The sequence below is a fragment of the Mauremys reevesii genome, linkage group 7 (genome assembly GCF_016161935.1).
Source record: "Mauremys reevesii isolate NIE-2019 linkage group 7, ASM1616193v1, whole genome shotgun sequence".
Lineage (NCBI taxonomy): Eukaryota > Metazoa > Chordata > Testudines > Geoemydidae > Mauremys > Mauremys reevesii.
The window spans coordinates 31511415-31533950 of NC_052629.1; the positions used below are offsets into that span (position 1 = coordinate 31511415).

The following is a 22536-nucleotide window of genomic DNA, read 5'->3' on the forward strand; positions in this document are numbered from 1 at the left end:
CACTGTAAACTCGCTAGTGTAGACATGGTCTAAAATTGAAAATCCTTTGGGGCTCAGACTGCTTTTTTGTCCTGTGTTTTTACAGTGTCTATCACAGTGGGATCCAGGTCCATGACTAGGGCTTCTAGGTGCTGCAGTAATACAAATAACAATCATTAATAATAATAACCTGGTACATAGAAATCCTGTGTAGTCTCATATTGTACTAAGAGCTGGCTGCATTTTTAGTTGGCAAAGTAATTCCTGTATATATTGTTGTTAAATCACTTTGAGATTTTTCAGAATGAAAGGAACTATATAGAAGTAAGGTATTCTTATTTATTGCATTACTTTCTTTGTGCCAAAGTACAGCATCTCTTGTTTTTAACACTCATTTTAAAAAAGATCCTGTCTGGTGATGTAAGCCAAAAATAGAAGTCTTGTTAAAATAATTATTAAAAAAGTAGCATTTTTAAAGGAATTCAAATATTACATTAATTCTTTATGTTTTGATGTAAATATTGCCCTATTATTTTTGAAACTCTTACAACCACAGGCCTTGAACTCTAGTGAACAGAGCTCTTAGGAACATGCAAGTTCTGGCCTGCTATCCAGTGATCTGCCAACAGTTGCTAGAATAGAACTCTGACAGGGGAGTTCAGTCCTGGCCTCTGACTGGCAGAACACTGGGAATCCTGATTGGTTCCCAGCTTCTATTTAAAACAAGCAGAGGATTAGGAAGTTGTCCATATAACTGGTTCCTTGTGCTTTGGACTCATTCACTTGCACTACCTGACCCTGCTTTCCTGGTAACCTGGCCTTGCCTAGCCTAACTGCCATCTGACTCCTGGTTTGCCCTCTGGCCTGTCTTGGACTGTGACATCCTGGTATTTGACTCTAGCACATGAGAAAGAGTAAGTAAAACTGACTTGTCTGTCTTAATTCTGAAATCAAATTAAATGCAAAAAAAAGGGGGGGCAGCGTATAGGGTAAAAAGTACATTAGACTTTTAAAATTTCCTTCAACTTGAATAATCTCAGGTGTTAATGACAAGAAACAAGAAAAATTATTTAATTTTAAAGACCTTTAACATTGGCTATCAGCATTAATGAAATGTTTCATAATGTACATTATCATAGTTATAATGAAATCTAACTCTGATAAAACATGTATCACTCACTTATACAATTGTGAAGGCACCTCCCAGTATATCTGTGTCTACAATAGAGAACTGAACTGTTTTCAGTTAAGCCTGTTAAAATGTACCAGTGTAAGCACAAATAGTTCATTGCGTCAACATTAGCCATACTGAATAAGTTACAAGTTTAGTAACCCTTGCAGTTTTGCCATGCTTCCACATAAGTGCTGTTCTAAACCACTTTCAGTGCTGTCTGGGTACCTATCCCACAATTCATGTTACAGCTCCCAGAAGCAGTGCTATGTAGGGGATTCCAAAAGGCCTGGTGCCCAAGACAACGGTGAGAACAGAGGACAAACTCCCACAATCCCACAGAAAAATTCCTTTATTGCCTGTACCACTTTATGACCATGGAGATCAGGAGAAATGCTCAGCAATAAACTTTTCTGTTGGATAAGGGTAAAATATATGTTGGAATTTTTGAGAAGCCACTACAAGGAGTCTGAGGTAGTGTCCTTAGAGAGACAGGGACTGAGACCAGGAGCTCACCAAGCAGGTAAGCAAACATAGCTACCAAGAAAACAGATGACTCTACTGTACTTGTGGAGAAGTTTTACTGGGTGAAGTAGCATTGCTGGTTCTGTATCTAGGTGACAGGTTGTTGGTGACATTTATCCTCAAGACCTATGATGATAAGCAATGGCTGCAGAAATTCTAGATATGGAAGTAAATTTTCCAGGAACTCATGTTGAGCCTGACCTAAAACTGCAACTACAAACCAACAGAATGAGAGTCCCGCTTCATATAGAAAAGATGGTGGTGATAGCCCTATGAAAGATGGCTACCCCCAGTTGCTAATGGCTATATGGAAAGCAGTTTGGTTAAGGAAATCCAAGGCGGCTGCTGTCGTGGTGGAGGTTTGCAGGGCACTGTGCTGCAGGACAGATTATCTGATCTACTAAGACCACTTTGCTCTGGAAATTACACAAGTGGTGGAAGTTAGAGTACGCCCCTGCTAACTTCTGCCAGGCTTAGTGACTGGAGGTCAGGGAGCTGAAATATGTGCCCTATAGCCATGAGTGATCACTAGTAGAGTCAACACCAAGATATTTCAGGGGGGTTGTGATCAAGGTGGCTGTCATAAACAGATAGTTAAGGGCTCTTTTACCTGTAAAGGGTTAACATACAGTACCTGATGACCACCTGACCGAAGGACCAATCAGAGATACGATTTTTTCAAATCTCTGGAGGGAAGCTTTTGTCTGTGTTTTCTTTGTTTGTCTCAGGAACTCTTTTGAATCTAAAAGAGACCAGTCATGTCTCCAAGTTCTCCTGGAGTAGTTTCTACTAATTAATAGTGAGTATTAATTAGAAAGACGAATTAGTCTTTTGAGTTGTTTTCTATATTTGCTAAAGGAAATTCTTTATTCCTGTTTGCTGTTACTTTGCTTTCACTGAGAAAGAAAGGGGGAGAGGGGATTCTCTCCAGAGATTGATAAGGTTATACCCTATGAGTGTCCAGCTTGGGCTCATAGAGATTCTGTATTTTCTTTTTATTCTTTAATAAATTCTTTCTTTTCTTTGCACTTGGTTAATTCCTTCTCTTGTGGAAATTCAGGGGAAGGGGAGGAGGGAGGAAGAGACAGTTCCTCCTGGGTTTGATTCAAGCAGTTTGAATCAAGGTATCTCTCTCTCCGGAGCAGGCTGGAAAGAGGGAAGAGAAGGGAGGGGGAAGGTTCCTCCTCTGTGAGTGAGTCTGGGTTCCCCAGGGGAAGCTTGGGGGACAGGCAGTGTGTCAGACACTTTTAACCTGACTGGTGGCAGCAAAGGAGACCTACCCTAGGATTTTAGAGTGGGGGAATACATGCGGGTCCCCATCTTTGAACCCAAAAGCTCAAAGTGGGGGTGAGACCCTAGGACATGGTGGCAGCGGAGTTTCGAACCCATTGTTACAAGGAGTTTTTTCAGCTGGGCTACGCTGAAGGGAGCTATTCTCTTCTTCTAGAGCAGGAAAGCAACCTGAGAGAAGAAGGAGTTTACAAGTATTCCTTTTCTAACTGGTATTGTTAGAAGCAGTTTCAGCCAGGTTGGCTGGAGGGAATTAAGTTTTCCAGCAGGCTTTGTTGGAAGCAGTTTTTCTTTCTTGTTGCTTGGACAGGCAGCTTGAGGAAAAGGCAGTTTTGAAGCAGTTTTCAGGGTTAGAAGGAGTTTTTTTTCTCTGCTGGCTATGCTGAGGAAAAACTCTTCCCTAGAGGTGTGTCCTTCCTTTGTGATATCAGGTATCACTCAGGATTCCTAAGGTGGGGGGAAGTGCTCGACAAAGTACATTCCCATCCAGTGGGAAAAACAGGTTTGCAGGGGGGGGGGGAGACAGAAACCCTCCAGCCAGATTTTTTTTCCCTGTGTCTTTTGAAATCCTCTGGAGCCAGGGAATACAAATCCCTGAAAGGATTTACTAGACTTTTCTCGCAGGTACTAAGTAGCACCAGCCGGTCAGCTGGGCTTATTAGTACCACAGCTCAGAAGGAGAGGAAGATTTTTTTTTGGAAACAGATTTACAGCTGGGTTTAGCTGGGGGAAATAAGATTTTCTAACGGGCTGTGTTAGAAAAGGATTTTTTTTCTTCTTCTTTTCTTTTTTCTTTCTCTCCGCTTAAAAACAGCTAGGAAAGAGGTGCAAGTTTTTCTAGGAGGCTTGTTAGAAAGGACCCCCACTGTGAGGTACTTAGCAAGTGCTAGAAACAGGACAAACCAGGTTTTTTTTGGTCTTCTCAGTATATCAGCAAACAGCAGCTACACAAATGCAAATACAAAGTTTTTGTTTCTTTTCTATTCAGTCTCTTTGGAAATAGAAAGGGTTAGGAATTGGGGAAACCAGTTCACTGACTGCAGAGGGGTGTGGCCAGCACCAAAAGGCACTGTTCCCCATCCCAAGAAATTTCCCACCTACATGGCAGGTGAGAACACTGAGGCCTTCTTGAAAAATTTTAAAAGGACCTGCCATGGGTACAGCATTCCTACTGACCAGTACAAGGACTGGTCAGGAAAGTGGACTTTGCTGTCTATAACAATTATTCCATCCCCATGCTACTGGGGAACAACTTGGCCCGACACATTGAACAGCAAAAAACAGAGGGAGTGGTTACACGCAGCCAAGCCAGACGAGCTGCCGGACCCATCCCTGTTCCTGAGCCATCCACCGGGACCCCGTCTGTTACCAGAGACCCAGACAGAGGTGGTGGAACCGGATCCCAGGCCAACACCTACAGCAGCCATAGTACATCCAGTCCCAGAACCGGAACTGGAAGAGCAACCAGCACCAGCACCGGCGCCAGCTATTACAACTCCACTGCCAGAGGGCGACAACGGGCCTGAACTGGAAAAACCAGCAGACAACCCTACCCAAGAGGCTCAGCCGGAGCCTGAAATGACACTTTGTGCACCAGCGGGGAGCGGTTCACAGTCAACGGAAACAACCTCATCACCTACATCGCTTCCAGAGGAACTGGTGTCTCCCGCCTCAAGGGAACAGTTCCAAGCAGAGCAGGAAGCTGACAGCCTCAAGAAAGCATGGGCGGCGGCACGCAGCAACCCACCGCCTCTCAGCTCTACTAACCGATCCCGGTTGGTTGTAAAACAAGGACTTTTATATAAGGACATTCTTTCTGGTGAAACACCAGCAAGGCCACCATCCTCAAAGACAGTTGGTAGTTCCAACTAAGTACCGGTACAAGCTCTTAAGCTTGGGCCATAACATCCCAGTGGTCATTCTGGGGTGAACACAACCAAAGACAGGTTGGGGAAGTCCTTCCACTGGGAGGATGGGCAAGGACGTTGCCAAGTATGTCCGCTCAAATGCATACAAAGTGTTCTTCAGTGTCAAATATCTTGTTTACATACTTAGTAGTATATGTAATAGTGCATGTGTTTTGTTTATCTGTTTATTTTACAGTTCTAGGAGGAAATCACCACCAGTAGTTCCCACTGTTGGCGATTTGGGGGGCGTGTCATAAACAGATAGTTAAGGGTTAAGGGCTCTTTTACCTGTAAAGGGTTAACATACAGTACCTGATGACCACCTGACCGAAGGACCAATCAGAGAAGATTTTTTCAAATCTCTGTGGAGGGAAGCTTTTGTCTGTGTTTTCTTTGTTTGTCTCAGGAACTCTTTTGAATCTAAAAGAGACCAGTCATGTCTCCAAGTTCTCCTGGAGTAGTTTCTACTAATTAATAGTGAGTATTAATTAGAAAGGCGAATTAGTCTTTTGAGGAGTTTTCTATATTTGCAATTGTGTGTTTGCTAAAGGAAATTCTTTATTCCTGTTTGCTGTTACTTTGCTTTCACTGAGAAAGAAAGGGGGAGAGGGGATTCTCTCCAGAGATTGATAAGGTTATACCCTATGAGTGTCCAGCTTGGGCTCATAGAGATTCTGTATTTTCTTTTTATTCTTTAATAAATTCTTTCTTTTCTTTGCACTTGGTTAATTCCTTCTCTTGTGGAAATTCAGGGGAAGGGGAGGAGGGAGGAAGAGACAGTTCCTCCTGGGTTTGATTCAGCAGTTTGAATCAGGTATCTCTTTCCAGGACTAGGGAAGGGGAGGGGGGAAGTGAGTCCCTCTTTGTGTTGAGTCAAGGATTTGACTCGGTGTATATCTCTCCAAAGTGGCTAGGAGAGAGAGGGGGGGGAAGTGGGCTGCTTCCCTGTGTGTAGAGATTCAAGGGGTTTGAATCTGTGTTCCCCAGGGGAAGCTTGGGGGACAGGCAGTGTGTCAGACACTTTTAACCTGACTGGTGGCAGCGAAGGAGACCTACCCTAGGATTTTAGGGTGGGGGAATACATGCGGGTCCCCATCTTTGAACCCACAAGCTCAAAGTGGGGGTGAGACCCTAGGACAGTGGCAATGTGCTGAGAGCAATCAGTTCTTAGAACAATAAGTTTCTCTAGTATAGACAAGGCTTTATATACACTTTAAAGGCTGCATATAAAGCTGACTTGTAATATATATTTCATGCATCTACATGTCTTTCCTGTCTGGGGCACCCTGCCTGTAAATTATATTTGACTGCTGGTTACTTTGGGCAGCTGCACTGCCCTAACATTCTGGAAATGCCCCCCCCCCCCCTTCATCAGAGAGGGCTGTGTTTTACAAATAGACTTTGGAAGCTTTTGACATGAGACAAGCCTGGCAGTTTTACTGGGAACTTGACCGGCAGCAAATAGAATGCTTTCTATATCTTGGCATAAACAAAACACTGCCCTGAGATGCTCCTGTTTAAAATGAACCCAGGAAGTTGGGGCAGAGAGAACATGTCCTTGAATCTCCTCCTACAGTGCAGTATTTGGTACTAACTCTGGCACATCTATAAATTAATTTGTGTCTCAAATGATGGTCCTAGCCCTAGGGTGGATCCAGTATTCATAGACAGAACCCTGTGTGACACTCTGTACCTCGGGAGAACACCCTACACCCTCATGTTATCTTTATAAAATGATTGTGTGGTAGCCAATGCAAAGTTTGTCATGGTGGGTGTCTTCAGAAGGCTCATGATGCACTGAGCATGGTTGTTATAGTGATGTTATAGTAATCGTTGTTATAGTAATGTTATAGGTTATAATTTCATGTATGTAGTTATGAGGCTGAAAATGTATCCTCATGGTTTAAAATAAGCCCAGGCAAAAATTCTCCAAGAGCAGAGGGGCAGTTCACACCTCCTCAGGGCAGGTATGGGACGAACTCAGCCCAGCCTCACAGGAACAAAGGACGCTGGCCTAGGCAGCAACAAAAGAATCTGTTAGACTCTCCAGGGAGTCACCCCCACTTCCTTCGGTCAGTTTGGAACTGTGATGAGGTAATGCTCACCTGACTCTGAAGGGTGGGGGGGCAAAGCCAAAAGGGAAGAAAGGACATGATAAAAGGGAGAGACATTTGCCATGCTCTCTCCCACCTACGTCTACAGACACCACACCAAGTGACTGAAGCACTGATCAAAGGGGAGAGCCTGGCTGAAGAGCAACCAGGCAGGCTGCGGTGAGAAGCATCAGTTTGTAAGGGCATTGAAAGTGTTTAGATCAGCTTAGAATGAGTTTTGCTTTTATTTCATTTGAGCCTGACCTGTTATGCTTTGACTTATAATCACTTAATCTCTCTTTATAGTTAATAAATGTTTGTTTATTCTACCTGAAGCAGTGCGTTTGGTTTGAAGCGTGTGAGAGACTCCCCTGGGGATAACAAGCCTAGTACATATCAATTTCTTTGTTAAATTGACAAAGTCATATAAGCTTGCAGCACCCAGTGAGCATAACTGGACACTGCAAGATGGAGGTTCCTAGGGTCATGTCCGGGGCCGGGGATATTAGCTAGTGTCATTCGCTTGCAAGTAGCTGGGAGCAGCTTACATGCCATAGGGCCTAGCTGTGCGTGAACAGCCCAGGAGGAGGAGTTCTCACAGCAGAGCAGGGTAAGGCTGGCTCCCAGATTCAAGGATTGGAGTGACCTAGCAGATCACCAGTCCAGATAACACCAGAGGGGAACGTCACACCCTGCCACGAGATTGTCCCTTTTTTTCCTTGATTAAAAAAAAACCCTCAGCCACAACCTTTCTTTTAAAAGGATTTTTTCCTCCTTCCCCCCTCATTCTTCTTGCATAATTATTCATGGTTATTTAGAGAGGGGAAAACTCCCTCTTTTCTTAGGGCAGGTCCACATTTACAATGGTGCATCGGCAGCTGCTGCCCTGTTTAAGTGAAGATGCTCCTGTGCAGACAGGAGAATATCTCCCATCAGCATTGTTAGCTACTGCCTCTCAGGGAGGTGGTTTGTGTCAGTGGGAGAAGCTCTGTCATTGACATAGCACTGTTTACGGGGGCGGGGGGCAGAGGGGACCAAGGTCAGTACAACTATGTAGCTCAGGGGTGTGGATTTTTCACACCTCTGAACGACATAGTTTTATCGATATAGGTCTGTAATGTAGACCTGGCCTTGGTTTTCTGAGACCAGGGGCTTCTTTTCCATTTCGGTGTCTTTCCATTAACTTAAATGAAGGTCCATTAGTCTTTTCCTGAGTTGTATAATTCTAGGTGCTTGGAGCTAGTCTCATTTGATTGCGGAAGCAGCCCCTGCCTGCCTGGCTCATTTGGCCACCTTCCTGTTGTGAGGTGGAGCTTGACTATTGCATCACAAATTATAAGCACAGTTTTATATCTACCCAAATACATGCATTCATAACCACTGGGTATACATAGGTCACAATGACCATCAAGTTCAGAACATTACAAGCATTCATAAAAGACCTTACTTTACATATTTGTATCCACAATAACATTGTATACAACCAGTTGATCAATTGCTTAGTCTTTGGTGGTTCAGTAGGTGATCAGACAGCAAGTGTGAAAAATCAGGGCAGTGGAGTGTGGGGGTAATAGGATCCTTAAGACAAAGCCCTGAATATTGGAACATCTGGTGACTTTAGGGTCCAGACCTTCCTCCCCCTCCATTCTCCCCTTGGATTGTCTGGACCCTGATTGTTGCAGACATTGCTCCATTTTACCTTTGATTCTAATTTGTTTCACTTCCTGATTCTCATGCTCAAGCACATTGGTGGTGATTGAATTCACAACACTGCATGAGAATGGTTAAATACCTTCTCCACCACACTAAAACGTCTTAACTTTTTTTTTAAATAAAAAAGCCATGAAAACATTTCTATTCACATTAGCTTTGGTAAATTATGGGGCTTGTAGATGAGATGAGGCACTCCACAGTATCACACATGGAAAGATGCACACACCTAAGCTGAAGGAAGTACATTTTTATTTAATGAACATAGTTTGAAATCAGAATTTAAGTAAAACACTTTAGAACAGATTATAATGAGATTCTGGTGTATCAATACAGCAGAACTTCAATCTAACTGGGACTGGCACCTGATCGGATAATCAAAAATTCAGATAACAGACAAAGAACTTTCTTTACTTATCTTTCAGGATTAAGGAAGTGTGAGGTTGCAGCTCCAGTCTAGCAGCCGCAGGAGAGATCACCCACTTCTAGACCTGAAGTCAGGCTCAGCAAAGGTTGCTTTCCCCACTCTTCCCATTGGGAGCCATTTAATCTTGCAATCCTGCTCTTCAGCATTAAAGCCCTTGCTTGTTAAGTAAACACTACCATGTTTCCTGAATGGCTGCAGTGTTTCCTTTTTGCAGGAGCAGCCCCCTTGAATGTACCTAATTAGAAAGCCAGGGCTTCTCTTCAATCAGGTCTCTCAGAGTCAGCACCACAGGCTTTGGGTTGTTAATTTCAGGCTAACAGATGTGCTGGTTGTTTGGTTAATGGAGAGAGCCAGATAATGGAGGCTCAAATAAATGGGTTCTAGTGTATATGATGTGTAGAGATCACCATAGTGAGGAAATCTAATGATACTGGGGTTGAGAGCAGAATAAAATGAGTCACTAAACATATTGGTCTGATCCAAAGCCTGCTGAAGTCAATGGGTGTCTTAACATGCATTTTAAAAGGCTTTAAATTAGCAGTTTGCTTGAGCCTAATTTTGAAGCCGTGACCTAGATCTAAACCAGACCCACGCTCATCCAACCAAGTCATTTTCAACCCAACCCTTCACCCTGAACCTGAGTCAGTACCACCCTGCCTGTTGGTTTAACACAGCAGTGGGTGTGTGCATTGACTGATGCTGGAACAATTTTTATAGTGGGGGGGCTGAGAGCCATTGAACTAAATTGTAAGCCCTGTATTATAATGGAAATCACTTCAAGTCAGGTGATGTGGAAGCACCTATGGCTTCTGCAAGTCCTGTACCTGCTGGCCATTGCCCTCAGCTGTGCTTTGTGTGCTGCAGAGGTGCTGTGACTCACTGACACATTTAATTCTGCAGCACACACAGGCAGAAGTAAGAGAGCCAACTCAAGCCCAAGAAGGTTGGGTTGTTTTCCGACCCAAACCTGACACTTGTACTGGAGCCCCATTGGGTTTGGATTGGGTTGCAAGTTTCTGTTTTGAATCAGGGCCATATAGCTTCATTTTAAGAGATGTCAACAACCTGCAGCTCTCATTAAAATACACTGGGTGCCCATCTCAAAATCAGGCCTGTATTGCCTGGAGTTCTGCCAAAGTGGGAGTGGAAGATCCCGCTGCTGTAGTGGTGTCTGACGTTGCACTGGGGTTCCCATACTGGTTGGTGCTGAATATGTTCTTTAACAAATTAGCTTAGTGCTTTTCCCACTTGTGCCTTTTTGTGTCATGCTCCGTAGATGACAACGCTCTCCCATTTTTCTTGTCCATCAGTTGCCACAGATTGATTTGTAGTGTTTCAACCTAAGATTTCTTCGGGTTTCTTGGGTTATTTAGTAGTTCAGGATGTGGCTTTATGTTCTGCTGCTAGATGGGTTGTTCATAGGCTTCCTTGGACATGAGTTGCTCTTTTCCCTCTATTGGGGAAAGGAAGGGTGGGGGGGGGAGGACAGAGGAAAAAAGGTCTGTCTCAAAGGCCCAGGTCCACAAAGGTATTTAGGCTTCTAACTTCCATTGATTTCAATGGAAGTTAGGAGCACAAATACCTTTGTAGATCTGCACCAATTTTTAAACATGTCGTTTAAAATTTTTAAACATGTCGTTATTGGATAGAAATGTGTGTGCACTCACAATGCTGCCTAATTGCAAGCATTGTGTCAGGAGAGGAAACTATCTGATGATGCTGGTGGACACATTTATGCACAATAACATGTTCAACCAGATAAAAGCACTTCTGAACTCTGAAAGATGATAGTCACTGCTGAGATCATTGTTCAGTGGTATCATTCAATTAGTTTTTAATGAGACAGTGGAAATAAGTGCCTGCCATACAAATTGGTGCAGAAACTGGATTAGTTGGTGCCTGATAGATTTTGCACAGTGATAGTGGCAGACTGAGAGACCAGAAAGTGACAGCTAAACTATTATCTCAGTTAAACATTTGTGCAGACTCTCAGCTGTCACGTTGCTGCCTGGACCGCTGCCGGTTGCCCCTCAAAAATAAGCTTCGCCTCATTTTTCATAGTTTTGCTTTATGTCCTTGAAAGGGACGTGGTCGCCCTAGCGGCCAACCAAGACCTCTGCGCCAGCCAACATCACAGCAAGGCGCTGGCCGCACAGCTGCAGTACTCCGGGGTGAACGGAAGGGAGAGCGCGGGAAGCGCGGCATTGCCGCCTCAGGCAGCTCCCTCCCTTCTTTGGCTGGGGGGGGAGAGGGCGCCCCCTCCTGTTCAACCCGCGGTAACTACCGCTAGAGGAACCTCTGCCACGCAGCCCTCGCCCTAGCGTCGGGCTGCCCTGCCCCTGGGGAGGGGCCGGTGAGAAGCGGCGACGCGGAGGCAGGATACCCCAGGCGAGGGTTAGGAGTCGGGGGGGGGGGAGCCCCGAGCCCCGAGCCCACTGCTTCGGAAGCTGGGCGCCAGCAGCCGCCCCTCAAGCAGAGACGGGGCCGGAGCAAATACAAACCTCCTGCAGGCTGCAGCAAACCCCAGCCCAGGGGGCGGGTCGGGGCCGGGTCAGCGCATGCGCAGGGAGCCGTGTGAGAGCCGGCCGGCCGGCGGCGCTGAGCAGAGCTAGCGGGAGCTGCCAGCTGGCTTCATGGTGCGGCACCCGGGTAGCGGCGGCGCTGCTGTTCCCCCCGTAGGAGGACGGGAGCCGGCGCCGCCGCGGAGCGAGGAGGAGGATGCGGGGGGCGCGGGACAGCACCGCCAGTGCCAGGCGGGCGCCACGGAGGCGGTGGGCGCCCAGGAGCCCGGAGGCGGCGGCTGTAGCTGTAGCTGCTGCTCAGCCTCATCCCGGCCGTGCTGCAGGCTCCCGTGGGCACGGAAGACGCCCGGTGAGGAGGGGAGCCCGCCCGGCGGGGGAGGGAAGTTGTGCCCTGCCTGCGGTGTGGGCTCCCCGCCCCTCGGGGGGACACCGCCAGGCGGGGGAAGCGGGCACCGGGGCACATCCGACACGGTGCCTGGCGCAGGCTGCGCTCCTCAGGCCGCACCCCTGAGAGTGCCAGGCGGGCGGGTGCGCGATCTCCCGGCCCGGGGACAGCGCGGCCGCTGTCTGCTCCGCCTTCGTGCGGGCTAACGGCCAGCGAGCCCTGCGCGCTCCCCTGCCCGCAGGCGCCCTGGGAAGCAGCCCAACGTCGGCTTCCCACCGGGTTGGGCCGCCACGACCCATGGCACGTGAGGATCGGGACACGTAGCTACCCGCGTTTGGACATCTTGCCCTCAAGTCTCCTGTTCCTTCATGCTCTCTGGTTTGTCCCGTTCCCTCGGGCTAAAACAGTCTTAATTCGTTAAAGGTACAAGTAGGAAGAAGTGAAGTCAGGTTGCTTGGAGCCACCATCTTAGCTTTCCTTAGCACTATGTAGCTTCGTGTTCAAAGGGCTTTAGGATCCTCCCCTAACAAGACCCCGCAGCATTCTGCACAGGTAAAGAAATATCACCGTCCCTTTTACATGCTGGGAAACAAGGACGCAAACAGTTTAAGTGACCTCTCCTGCCCAAGGCCACCCCGCAAGTGAGTGTCCAGAAGACTGAGAAATTCCTGGTTCCTAGCTCAGTGTTCATTTAACAAGGCTGAACTTGCCTTACCCCTTACATCAAAGTCTCTGCTTTTGTTTTACCAAGCACTGAGATTGGCTTCCATAGAGCTTATCTTGTGGGGAAAACCAGTGCAGAGGGCATTTGTTCTTGGATTGTAAACTGTGTGTGCCAGTTTTGAATGCTGAGTAAATTAAAATGACTTAAAGATAACAGACAATGAACTTTGGCCACGTAAGCAATATTTTCTGAACCATACTCTGCTTATAATGAAGTAGTATGAGGGAAAATCCACATACTTGTGAGGCCTCCACTATGAGGCTTCATTGGCAATACAGATACTTTACTTCACTTTATTTTCTCTGATAGTCTGTGAGGCCATTTTTACATTTTATATTTGGTTATTTTGATTAGAGCCCCATTAAATTCTTTTTTTTTCTTTTTTCGGATTTTTGTGTTTTCATTTTATTCATATGGGCGGGTCAGATCCTGCTTCTTTTAGGGATGGGGGTGGGAGGTCCTGCACTCACCCTGCTCTGTAGGTTCACATAGTTTCTCAAGCTGCCCATGGGGTCACAGTGCCACACACACAGCATCATGATGACCAAAGGGCAGCCTGACCAAAGCTGAGTGGTGCTGCAATCCCATGCCCAGAGCAGGGAGCTAGGCCCAGCCCTGTGGGGCAGGAGCCATCAGTGTGGGAGAATTTTTCATTTTATTTAATTTTATACATTTTTTGTATTGTTTTGCAATTGCGAAAAACATGGGGCTCTAGCCATGATCCTGCGAAGACTTATGCAAGTGCTTAACTTTAAGAATATGATTACTGTAGATGGGTGCTTAACTGACTGAGCTGTATTATAAGCAAGGTCCATGTCCTGAGCTTGTCTGCTGGAATTTGGGAAGTCCACAGACACAAACTTATTCCTGCAGCTTTCCTTAGGTCTGCCAGATAACTCCTCTCTCATGAAGGTTAGGAGTTCTTCTGGCCTTCCCTGCCTTCTGGCCTTGATCAATGTCCTTTACCTTCTCTTGCCACCTCTCAACTGCTCATTGAGTTTTGTTTTGTAAACTAAGCATTATTTTTATTTGTATATATTTTGCAAGTATAACAATTACACACGTGAGACTTAGACATATTAAATGTAAATGCTCATAGTTTACAAGAAAACTGAGTGGGGCATGGGTCAGGAGGTACCTGTCTAGGGCTTAAAACAAGAGCTGGAGATTGTCTAAGGGACTGGGGAGTGGAGCTGATTAGGGAACAGAACTAGGGAAACTAGTTCCCTAGAAGCTGCTGTAACACCTGCTCTGTTTAAATCTTTACACATCTAGTAGAGAAAGCTCAGGTGTCATTTAAAGCTTTCTTTTCCCAGTTCTCGGAGCTTTTCAAGCTGCTAGGCAATAATATTTTTGAACTGAAAGCATGTTTGTTGGAGTGGTTGAGTGTCATGGTGGTAGAGGTTAATACAGGGGTCTGCAACCTTTCAGAAGTGGTGTGCCAAATCTTCATTTATTCACTGTGATTTAAGGTTTTGCGTGCCAGTAATACATTTTAACGTTTTTAGAAGGTCTCTTTCTATTCTATAATATATAACTATATTGTTGTATGTAAAGTAAATAAGGTTTTTTAAATGTTTAAGAAGCTTCATTTAAAATTAAATTAAATTAAAATGCAAAGCCCCGCAGACCAGTGGCCAAGACCCAGGCAGTGTGAGTGCCACTAAAAATCAGCTCACGTGCTGTCTTTGGCACGCGTGCCATAGGTTGCCTACCCTGTGTTAATATTTGCAGATTGCTATTAGGAATGTTGCCTTACCGTACTTTCTTTTTGGTATGTACTTTGAAAGAAAATAAACGTGAGCAACTTTAATTCTCGTGTGGGGAGGGAGGGTCTTATTTAATTTTATTAGTATTTAGTATATTGAGAAGCACTGTCTTATTTCATAAGTTCTTGCTTTGGTAATCTGAGATACCACTGTTTTCAGTTCTAGTGTTCTCTGATATCTTTGTATTTTTCTGACAGTCCAGTGTTTAGTCATGATGGAGGCATGCATTGTTCAGACATGCATAATACACTGGATAGATTACTAAAGCTAAGAGTTCCCAGAAAATTTTCTTTCTTTTCTTCAGATCACAAACTTATACCAGATGTGGGAGCTCTTGCTCTTGCTTTAATTTGATTGGCTATTCATTTCAGGGTTCCCATTATTTTGGTTGACTTCTACTTGTTGTAGTAATGAAACATGCTACCATGCAGGAAATAAGAATTTGATATTCTGTTTTTGTGCTTCCCTCCCTGGACCAACATGGGTTTGGATTTCCTCTTCCAGCTGTAGGTCACTATGAGTCTCCTTACTTTAATATCTCAGGCAATAATTTTGAAGCGTGTGTGTGTGTGTGTGTGTTAGAGAGAGAGAGACTGACTGACTTGCACAATGGGGACAATTACATTATTCATGGATTAAAATTTATGCTGGTCTTCAGTTGCTAAAAATCCTGGGCTAGTGCCAGAATAGCATAGAGGGATTAGTGACAGTTTTAAGGGCTGCTTTCTTATGAGCTACTAGAGCTAAAACAAATGTTGCAATCAACTGGAAATGTCATTAATTTCCCTCTCTAGTGTGGCTTGAGATTTTGAACCTTAAAGTGACATAATTTTGGTAATCGTTTGCCTTCCCTGTTCCCTCTATCCCACTTCAATTCATACCTGATTTTAATGTCTGCTATCTTAAGAACTGTTAAACCTGGACCCAATGTCATAAAACATTAGGCCTGCCTGGAATCCGATCTTTTAGATCAGAGGTGAGCAAACTACAGCCTGCTGGCCACATCCGGCCCGTGGGACCGTCCTGCCCGGCCCTTGAGCTCCCGGCTGGGGAGGCTAGCCCCCGGCCCCTCCCCTGCTGTTCCCCCTCCCCCGCAGTCACACTGCCACGGAGGGAGCACTCTGGCCCGCCACTCGTGCCGTGCTGTGTGGCTTGCGCCTGCCCACCTCCCAGGCTTTCCAGTAAGCCAGTCCTGCCTCTCTGAGTGGCATGGTAAGGGGGTGGTGAGCCGTAGGGTTGGATAAGGGATAGGAGGTCCTGGGGGGCAGTCAGGGGACAGGGAGCAGGGGTGGTTGGATAGGGGGTGGGATCCCAGGGGCCAGGTAGGGGTGGGTGGTCCCAGGGCACAGTCAGGGAGCAGGGGGCAGTTGGATGGGGTGGAGGTTCTGGGGGTAGGGGGCGGTCAGGGGATGGGGAATGGGGAGGTTGAATAGGCATGGGAATATCAGGGGCCTGTCAGGGGTGGGGTGTGTGGATAGGGGACAGGGAGGCGGGGAGGGGTTGGATAGGGGTGGGGTCCCGGGCTGGGGCTGTCAAGGGACAAGGGGGTGGATGGGTCAGGCGTTCTGAGGGGGGCAGTCGGGGTGGGAAGTGATAGAGGGTGGGGGCCAGGCTATCTGGTGTGGCACAGCCTTCCCTACCCAGCCCTCCGTACTGTTTCGCAACCCTGATGTAGCCCTTGGGCCAAAAAGTTTGCCTACCCCTGTTTTAGATGATATAGAGCAGTGTCCCAACCTTTGAGTCATGATCCCAAGGAGGGTCAAAATGGGCTGTGAACAAACTTTCTTAATTAAATATTACAAATCCCTATTTTGATTGTTGCTTGCTAGGCAACCTTCTGCTGTGTCCTGCCACATCGTCCCTTCTGCTCCATGAGATCTGTAAGCCTCTCTGCCTCCCCCATTATCTAAGAGGAGACATCTTTAATCACAGCTAACTACTTTTAGAGAGTGGTTGTTCCATTTATTATCTTAACACCATAACATATTATGCTTTTTGATATGTACAATCATGTTTTCCCTTCTAATGGCATTAGAACTCCTTGCTGATATTGTATCTTTGTGAGTCTAACCTTCCTTCAGTTAACAGTTCAGTGAGTAGAGTGTTCATCTTATTTTGCAAAGAGCTCCTGCTTTCTCTGGAGGCATGTTGGAGGTCACCAGCAGTTCATCTCCACCCCTTTTCCCATTTTGTGAATCACTGGGGGACATGAAGGGAGACCAGGAAGAGAGAGAAAAATGTCACTGAAGGGTGCCTGACGTAGCAGGGAGCGTCAAGACCAGCAAAGAAGCAGAGTTGGGGACCTTCTTAAGGGGGGAAACTGGAAGAGGGAATCAGATGAATTCAAACTGGGATGAAACTCCTCTGTCTATAGAACTGGCAAAGATGCAAGGACTGTTTAACAAAACCATGACAATGGAACACTTGACCAGTTTTAAAATTATTTTAATTAAAAATCTTTCCATTTTAGTATCTGTTACAAAAAATATTGGTAAACCCCCAAAACTCCAGAAATCCATAAAATAGATTTAAGGGGGTTGTGTTATGATGAAATGTGTGTTGCTTTATACTTGTTAAGGATAATGAATGTTTGTTTATATAGACAATGTAAGTTTCATGTTATACTTAATGAATCATTTCCTTGATTTTAAATGCTTAGGTTTTTTAGACAATGTGATAGGTAACTGTTGTCAGTTAGCAGCTTTAACTGGCTTTTTAAACAAAGATTTTTGTCTTTGGAATTTTAATGAAGTAAGGTGACATATATGCCTTAAGGTTCACTGTTTCATGACCTGGCAGGAACCAGTATACTTCCACAACCAGTTATATTTTGTAAGCCTTGAATCTGAAGCAGTGGTCAGAAAGAAACCTGATCCATGTAATCTAGTGGTCCTCAAACTTTTCACATGCCCTCCCCCCAGACAAGGGTTAAGGGGGCCGGGAGCAGGGCCATGGCTGGGGGCCGAGGTTGGGGGGCTGGGCTGGGGCCGGAAGTGGAGCCATGGCTGGGGATTGAGGTGAGGTGTGGGGCTAGGAGCAGAGTTGCAGTCGGGGGCTAGGGGTGCAGCTGGGGGCAGAGCAGGACTGGGTGGTACTCCCCCTTTCCTTCCCCTCCCCCCGCCATGCCCCCCTGAATGTTCCTCCATGCCCCCTTAGAATTGTGTGCCCCATGGTTTGGGGACCACTGATGCAGTAAATTTCTCAAATTACAATCAAATATTTTGATATTAGCCAAATAAGCTGGCAATAAAATGTGATTTGTAAGGAGTGTAATGCCAGTGTGTATTGAATTTCACCTCCTATACATCATATCTAAGAAAATATTAATAAGGGGCTATGTGGCGGACACAAGTGACTTGGAATGTACTTACAATGAATAAACGTGGTAGTTTTCTCTGTTTCTTTTGCCTTCCCACCCCTTGCTGCTTCCCCCATATAACTACATCATTTGGATAATTATATGGTATTTTCAAATACAACTGAAAAGCCCACCATTAGCTAAATTACTATTAGTTACTAACTGGAATTTATTATCTGTTGCAGGAACAAAGAAGAAATTCACCTGCCCGGGACTTGGCCTGTTTTATACCTTATTGTCTGCCTTCCTTTTCTCAGTGGCTTCTTTATTTCTTAAAAAAATTGAAGATGTACATTCAGTGGAAATCAGTGCATTTCGATGTGTTTTCCAAATGACATTTGTTCTTCCTGGTTTAATATACTACAAGTAGGTATTGTGCCTAAATACAAAATCTTGTGAGGTACCTAATGTTCTGTAGGTAATATTATATCCATAGCTATCATTAACTAAATTGGAGAGTAAATCTGACTGCAAGTATTATTTTAATTCAGGCTTTAATTGAAGATGTGAAATGTCTCAAGAAATATTTGTAACCTCACTAAATAAATGGCATTGTGTGTTTTAATGACATTGAGATTCAGAAAACATGTCTGAGGGTTTTTAAAGTCAGGCTTGACAAAGCCCTGGCTGGGATTTTGTTGAGGATTGGTCTTGCTTTGAGCAAGGGGTTGGACTAGATGACCTCCTCAGGTCCCTTCCAACCCAGATATTCTATGAAATATTTTGAGCCTCTGAGCAGTAGGAGAAGGGATTATTCCAAAAACAGCTCACTAAAACTCTGAGATATTATCCTTAAAAATAGAAAGTCATTAATAGGATTTCTCTTTATATTATTTTCAATGGGGTCATTTTGCAAGCAGTACTACAGTGCCTAGCACAATGGGATCTTGATTCTGATAGAGGATTCTGGGTGTTACAGTAATCCAAAAAAATCTCTGCAGAGAGCCAAGTTAAGGTATTCTGACAGTTTCATGATGAAAAGTCCCTCATTTGAGGGTATGAATGTAGTGAAATGTAATTAAATGTTAGATTATGAATCATCAGACAATGAGATCAATGTGATTATATCTTTGTTTTTCTTTAATTTTCAGAACAGGGTTTTTGGGACCAAAAGATAAACGAGTTTTTCTTTTCTTTCGAGGATTCCTTGGGTCTGGTGCAATGATTCTTCTCTACTATGCTTTCCAAGTAATGCCTCTAGCTGATGCCACTGTTATAACTTTCAGCAGTCCAGTTTTTACATCATTGTTAGCTTGGATATTTCTCAAGGAAAAATACAGCCTTTGGGATCTTCTTTTCACCCTCTTTACAATCACTGGAGTGGTGCTTATTGCAAGACCTCCTTTTCTGTTTGGATCCAGTATTTCAGGGATTGAAGGAAGTTATACAAATCATCTTAAAGGAACAATAGCTGCTATTATAAGTGCAGTATCAACAGCTTTAACTTTTGTTATATTAAGAAAGATGGGAAAATCTGTGCATTATTTTTTGTCTATTTGGTATTATGCAGTAATTGGATTAATTGAATGCATTGTAGCACTGTTTGTAATAGATGAATGGACTTTACCATATTGTGGTACAGATAGATTTCTCCTAATATTAATTGGACTGTTAGGGTTGGGGGGTCAGATATTTATCACAAAAGCATTACAGATAGAGAAGGCTGGTCCTGTTGCCATAATGAAAACAATGGATGTGGTGTTCGCTTTTATTTTACAGATTCTTTTCCTCAATCATCTGCCAACTTGGTGGACGGTGGGTGGTGCCCTTTGTGTAGTAGCCAGTAGCTCTGGAACTGCCATTCGTAAGTGGCAACACAATTCAAAAAAGGCTAAAGAAAATGAAATCTAGCAAGTCAGACACTGTTTCATCACAGAAACAAAGATAAGCATCATAATCTTGGAAAAATATATTTTATAGTAAGATATATTTTATTTAAAATATTTCATTTATTTAACTATTACCAAATTGTCCCCAAGAAAAGGAGTCAGATGACTTTCAAGCAGCATAGCAGATGTTTTAACAAGCTGGTTCTGCATATGCTACTCAGTGTACATACTGAGCAAGGCATTGGTGCATTTTCACAGATCTTGCTGTAGAAGTAACTGTCTACAGAACCTTATATTTTTCTTTCCCACAAACTAGTGTTGCTCCTTAAACATTTTGGGCCTTATTCTCCACTTCTTATACTTTGTATGGTCACCCATCTTTAAAGTGGGAGTAAAAGTCTATCATTCTAATGTTGTAGTTTGCATTCACTTACTACAGATATAACTGAATAGAATAGGAGCAAGGCAGTGGTGTCTAATTATTTTTCTTAACTCTACACAAGTTTTTTATTTTTAATCTTACAAGTGTTTAGTGATAGTTTCATGGATACACTTGCTGCAAGAAGTTAGGGCCCCATTCAAAAAGAAACAACAACAAAATAATCCAGCTTCTGTACAATGGACATGTGAGGCTAACTTTTAATTTAAAGTGACTTTCCCAATAGACTGTCACATTTGATTTACTACTTCTTTAGTTGCTACAATTTCAGTGATGAAAGAAAATGGTTGTTAATATAGCCCTTTGTTAATTGACCATTACTTATGCTACAAAATGTTATGCTGTAGTTGCACTATTCTTAAGTCTATGCAAAAATATATTTTATTTATATTTTTAGGTATTTAATTTAAATTTCTCAGAATGCTGTTCATTTTTTTTAATACTTTGTATACAAAGTATTTTTGTGAAAAAAGTTGCACTTTTCTTGGCTGCAGTTATGTTGTTTTAAAGTTTTATTGTAAAACCTCCCATTTCTTGTTTCACTAGCTAATGAAGGGTATTTAGAGATTCCACAAACAGCACTGGTTAGCCAGCGTCATAGTGGCGAATATACAAAATGTACCCTGCACTCCTCACATGTCATCTTTAATGTTTGAAGACTACTTTTTGATAGCAATGACTACAGTAATATTAAAATATAGAGTTCAGTTTCCCAGTTGTATGGGCAGGAAGAGAAGATCACTATAATACATAGTGGTTTCCGAAATGGATTGTGATCTACTGGTGGGTCTCAGTCCAATAGAGTTTTAAGATGGATTTAATTTTTACTTTGCTGAGACCCCGTACACTGTGCCCTGTGGAGTTTTTCAGTCATTTACATTGTTTCCTCTTTTCTGAAAGAGGAAAATCTTTTATGCAAGAATACATCCTGTGTGTGGAAACAGACATAAAATAATGGATATAGTCTTATCTTGATGCACAGATATTTATACATGTACCATCACTTTCATGAGAGAAATTGTTAAACAACTGTTGCATTCCACTCTGCGGTGGTTTGGGTGAAATGATTCCTGCATGTATAACACTAGTAAACTGCTTTAGGATGCTTCTAGAAGAAATGAGCCATATTTGTGTAAGATTGCCTCAGAATATATCCTGTGGGCTTGAGGCTGCTTTTGTTGACATTTTTGTTGACGTCAAGGTCAAAACTCTAGGGAAAGGAATTAAGGAAACTTTTTTAAAAAGATGAAAATATAACTCATCCAATTTCAACAATACAGAATCATAAGTATTATGGAGGGTTGTCTCTTTTAGAAATGACGTTGAAAATGTTTGAATCCTATATTGACCCTGAATTGGTGCATATGATTTAGTAGCCTGCATTACTGAAGAAAGGTTTTGTTGTCTTCTTATATATGAATATTTACTTACGCATAGAAAATATGCAGATCTGAAGACAGTTTATTGGTTTAGTAACTTTGGAACAAATCTTTTTCTCAAGTTTTCTTGTTCAAACCTTCACCTTAAGTGTAATTTACTGTCTTTGGTAAATGAGATATAGCTAGTCAGTCTTAAAACTGAAATTTTCATTAATCCTTTGTTAGTATCTGTTAGCAAACTGGCAAAGTAATTTTTCTTTGTCCACAGCTGTGTGATTTCTTTGGGGTTCTCCATGACCGTTCACACTCATTACTCCCAAACTTTCTCACAATATTGCGTGTCTAGAAAGAAGGAAAACAATAAACCTGGTTTTGGTGTCTGTTTGAACTACACATTTTTTTGTTGTCCCAGATGTTTTAGGGCATGATGGTGCAAGGTGTTGAGTATCTGGATACATGCATCTCCCAATGAAATCAGTGGGAGTTGCAGGCATTCACTATCTTGCAAGATAGGGCTTATATTGTGTTACTTTATTTATGAATCAAGCTAAGCAAATTTCTTTTATAACACTTTTTGCTCTTTAAAAAGGGCAATGCCTTCATTTGTATTTTAAAATCTTTTAGATGGTGGTTGCTCAAACAACATGGAGACGAAGAGCTTGATTATAGTGATATATAGTAGTGCTGATATATTTATTTGTCCTGTTTATAAAGCATGATTTTAGGCATCTACAGCTTGCCTTCCCAGATTCATTTTTGATAGTGTAAATAATTTTAAATATTGTATGGTTTTTGAAGCACCTCAAAATAGATTTTTTTAAAACCCATTTCAGATGCTTTTTTTCCTTCTCAAACTATAGTTAAAAAGTTAAATTTTATGGACAGTTTTGAAGAAAATAGTTATGAAATGGCTAAAATAACTGCCTTAAAATGCAGTAGCTGCTGAAAATGCTTCTCTTTTAATAAGTTATACTGGGCATTCAAATATCTGTTTTTTAGGCACTTATACTGCAGACTTTAAAACTATAT

The 22536-nt window shown here is 43.4% G+C and overlaps 1 protein-coding gene across 2 annotated transcripts; it reads left to right on the forward strand.

Moving 5' to 3' along the window:
• The first annotated feature begins 726 nt into the window (after positions 1–726).
• SLC35G1 (solute carrier family 35 member G1) lies at positions 727–21887 on the forward strand. Of its 2 annotated transcripts, none has more exons than XM_039482222.1 (3): positions 727–893; positions 18046–18226; positions 18952–21887. In XM_039482222.1, exons 1-3 carry the CDS (start codon positions 884–886, stop codon positions 19709–19711), a joined length of 951 nt encoding a protein of 316 aa, XP_039338156.1. In that variant the 5' UTR covers positions 727–883; the 3' UTR covers positions 19712–21887. The 2 variants fall into 2 exon arrangements, with proteins under 2 accessions (XP_039338156.1, XP_039338155.1); XM_039482221.1 differs by lacking the exon at positions 727–893 and adding an exon at positions 11705–11973.
• The last annotated feature ends 649 nt before the right edge of the window (positions 21888–22536 follow it).